Source organism: Acanthopagrus latus, chromosome 18, assembly GCF_904848185.1.
Source record: "Acanthopagrus latus isolate v.2019 chromosome 18, fAcaLat1.1, whole genome shotgun sequence".
Lineage (NCBI taxonomy): Eukaryota > Metazoa > Chordata > Actinopteri > Spariformes > Sparidae > Acanthopagrus > Acanthopagrus latus.
In genome coordinates this window covers 13,614,705-13,618,376 of record NC_051056.1, presented here as the reverse complement: position 1 = coordinate 13,618,376, position 3,672 = coordinate 13,614,705, and the positions used below count along the sequence as shown (strand labels likewise).

At 48.0% G+C, this 3,672-nt stretch overlaps 1 protein-coding gene across 1 annotated transcript; it reads right to left on the bottom strand.

Annotated features, from left to right (window-relative positions):
• Nucleotides 1–419: 419 nt before the first annotated feature.
• On the bottom strand, nt 420–3,242 carry LOC119006943 (POU domain, class 3, transcription factor 4-like). Its single transcript, XM_037076096.1, has one exon. It carries the CDS (start codon nt 2,804–2,806, stop codon nt 1,718–1,720), a length of 1,089 nt encoding a protein of 362 aa, XP_036931991.1. The 5' UTR covers nt 2,807–3,242; the 3' UTR covers nt 420–1,717.
• Nucleotides 3,243–3,672: the final 430 nt, after the last annotated feature.

Genomic DNA, 3,672 nt, shown 5'->3' with positions numbered 1-3,672 from the left:
TTGCTGTGATCCGTAGAGCCTGCAGAACCTGCAGCCAAGGTCCTGTTGAACCGCTGGATATTTTACAGCTGTAAGTGGCGTGAAAAACTTGGGGGGAAAAGTTGCCTTTTGACGTGACATTGAAGCTGAGTCAAGGTTACGTTGCTGTGCGTGTGTGTGTAAATACATAAATAGAGCACAATATTCTCTTTAGTGCGAGCACAATCAGTCATAGGTTTGGACTAAACCCATTTTCAAAATATGCAAAAATGTAAATGGTTTTGAATGGAGAAAAAAAATCATCCATTTTGATTATTGCTTTCACTACTTTGATGATGATGATAATAATAATAATAATAATAATAATAATAATAATAATAATAATAATAATAATAATAAAGGTTTTTAATTTGTAAATACTTTTAAATAACTCTGTTTTGGACAGTGAACAGTTGTAGCAAGAAAATTGTTTATTACAACATACATAGTTTATTTCAAAACATAATACAAGCTTTATACTGAAAATAAATAATTACTTGAGCTGTCATCGAAATTTGGAATAAAACCGCCGAAACAGTTCAATCTTACTGAAAATATTGTGTTGTTTTTTTTTTCTTTCTTTTACATTGCTAATTAAGTGCATGAATAACTAAGAGCATTTGTTTAAATTAATGACTTCAAAAGGGTAATATATAAAACTGTACAATATTCGAAAAAATACTTAAGAAATAAACCAATAACAGGAGTATTTAAGATTATAAAATTTTGATACTGAACGTACAATAAAATTATAGGCAGGTGTATAGCGTCGTCAACCCCTCTTTCTATTCTCGGCTCTGCTTCAGAGTCCACACAGTTTCTATGGTCGAAGATGATTGAACTCAAATAAATGCATTTATAAATAGCTGTAAATGTGTGTGTTTGTGTGTGTGTGTGTGTGTGTGTGTGTGTGTGTGTGTGTGGTGGCGCAAGCTACAGGCCATAAAGGAGGAATTCAATAAAATAAATTTAAAACAAAAAAACAAAAAACCCTCCAAGTGCTATTATGTTGGTAGCAGCACCTCTACGGCTGCTGACGAGGGCCTACATTTGCATATGCAAAAAAATAATAATAATTACAGATCTGCTACGAGTATGTTACAAAATAATGACTGTAAATATGACGAGGACTAAAGCATCGTATACGCCCGAGGGAAGCATGAGCTGCGCTGTAAAATGGCCTCGATCTGCTGCTGCAACGAATCAATTAAGAAGAAGAAGAAGAAGAAGAAGAAGAAGAAGAAGAAGAAGAAGAAGGGGAAAAAAAAGTGAGATTATTACTATTTGTTTCACTCCACTGTTCATACAAACAGAAGCAAAAGTGTGTGAGAGGAGCCCAGAACACATCAGTCCCATCTTATCGTTATTATCGAGCTTGATGAGAAGTGGTGACACAAACCAAAGGCGCTGGCAGGTTATTAGGCACATTTTTGTATTTATATCCGTGATGTAGAAAATAATTTTGGCGGGCTCCGAAGGTAAAATCTGAAATGCGACGTCTATAGAGTAATGCCCTCGCGACAGCTAGAAAATGACGAAGGCTGAACAGGTATCTCTGTCATTGTTATTGTTTCAGTGCTGGAGGCGTGTGGAGGAGTCTGTACCGGGGCTGCTGCGCCCCTTGTGCGCTCCAGAGTCTGTGCCGGGTGGGGGTGGGTGGGGTGTCGGGGGGTGGGGGGGAATCCTCCCGGTGCTGCGGTCAGAGATCGTGGCACGAGGAGGCGTCTCCCGCGCTCCCGCTGTGAGAGTAGGGTCCCTCGTGCGGCGGCGGCTCCCCCGGCGGCGTCATGCGCTTCTCCTTCTGCCTCCGGTTGCAGAACCACACGCGCACCACCTCCTTCTCCAGCTGCAGCGAGTCCGCCAGCGAGGTGATCTCCTGCGCGGACGGTTTGGGACACTTGAGAAAGTGCGTCTCCAGGACCCCCTTCACGCTCACCTCGATCGACGTCCTCTTCTTCCTCTTCCTCCCCTGAGCTGCTATCTTGTCTATACTGCTCGAGCTGCCCGTGGACGAGTCCGCCTCCTCCAGCCACTTGTTCAGCAGCGGCTTTAGTTTGCACATGTTTTTAAAGCTCAGCTGCAGAGCCTCGAACCTGCAGATGGTGGTTTGGGAAAAGACGTTACCGTAGAGCGTGCCCAGGGCCAAACCCACGTCCGCCTGCGTAAAGCCCAGCTTGATCCTCCGCTGTTTGAACTGCTTGGCAAAGTGCTCCAGCTCGTCCGAAGTCGGCGTCTCCTCGTCGGAGTGGTCGTGGCAGTGGTGGCCGCCGAGGTCGCTGTGCTCGGGGCTGAGCGTGTCCCTGAGGCCCGGGTGCATGCCTTGGCCCTGCGGGTTGGGTGGAGGTGTGAGGCCACCGTGGTCCAGCATGCCGTTGACAGTGAAGCCCGTCTGGGAGTAGATGTTGATCTGCTGCCCGCTGGTGATGGAGGAGTTGTGGGACACCGGAGTCCCCCAGGCTCCCGGGTGGTTGCCATGGTTGTTGTGATGAGGGGAGTGATGCGCTACGTGCGGGGAGCGGTGATGGATGATGCCGAGCTGAAGGTCCTCTCGGCCTGGTTTCACGTCCTGCTGCTCCATGGAGGACGACCAGGGGCTGCCCTCCGACAGGCTGCTCGCCCACTGGTGCCCGAGGGGGTGTCCGTTGCTCTGGACGCTCTGCAGATAGTCGCTCTGGAGCAGCTTCTGGTGTCCTCTGTAGGGGCTAGCAGGCTGCATGGCCTGGCTGTCCGGGTGGATCATGGGGCTGGAGCTGAGCAGGGTGTAGGGGCTGGAGGCAGCTGTGGCCATGCTGGCTGCTGAACCCCACTAGTGCTACTGAAGCGAGGGAGCAGCTCAGCCTCTGACATCTCCCTCTCTCTGGAGTTTCGGCAGCAGCCTGGCACTGACTGACAGCCTCCACCACCACTCACAGGCCGACGGAGACGCGGTGACGGCGCGCGTCGACCAATGACAGCGCAGATGCCCGGACCTCCGCCTCTGGAAGCAGAGCTGTGGAGAGGAAAGGGTTACAGGCAGTCGAACCGGAAGTGAGTCGGGAATGCTGGTCCAGTGGGTCTGGCTGTGGAGCGATGTGCGCGTGGAGCGCAGTTCCTGTTTATTAATTAAAGTTTCCAACTGATTTACGCACGAGTTTATTGCCGCTCCTGTCACCCTTGAGCGCGTGCGAAGGAGGAGATTAAAAGCGCAGTGGCATTCGTTAGACGTGCCAGCACTTAATTTAGAGGGGATACAATCAAACCAAGAGCAGTTCTCACTGCTAATTATTAACTTCCACAGAATACTTCCTCAGGTGTTTATGGATTGAGCCTCTCAAGATAGTTGAGTTTAACGCACAAGTGTTTTACGCACAGGACATTCACCATTTTGGTGAGACAGAAATAACTCTTGTCACGGGCCTTTAAGTGCAATTTAGTCCTTAAAATAAGATTTCCATAAGATATTAAAAATTTAACATTTCTCTGACAGCCCGGCTCACGCTCTTTGCTGAGAATCTTGCACTCGTCGGGCGTGTTTACGACCTCGAACTAAATCATTTCTGCATTTTCTCAGAGAAGTACATGTGTCCTCCCGCGCCACACACTCATACCTCCAGTCTTTAAGAATCTCATCAGGTCCTCACAGAGATGAAAAAGATCTATCTGCATATCAGAGAG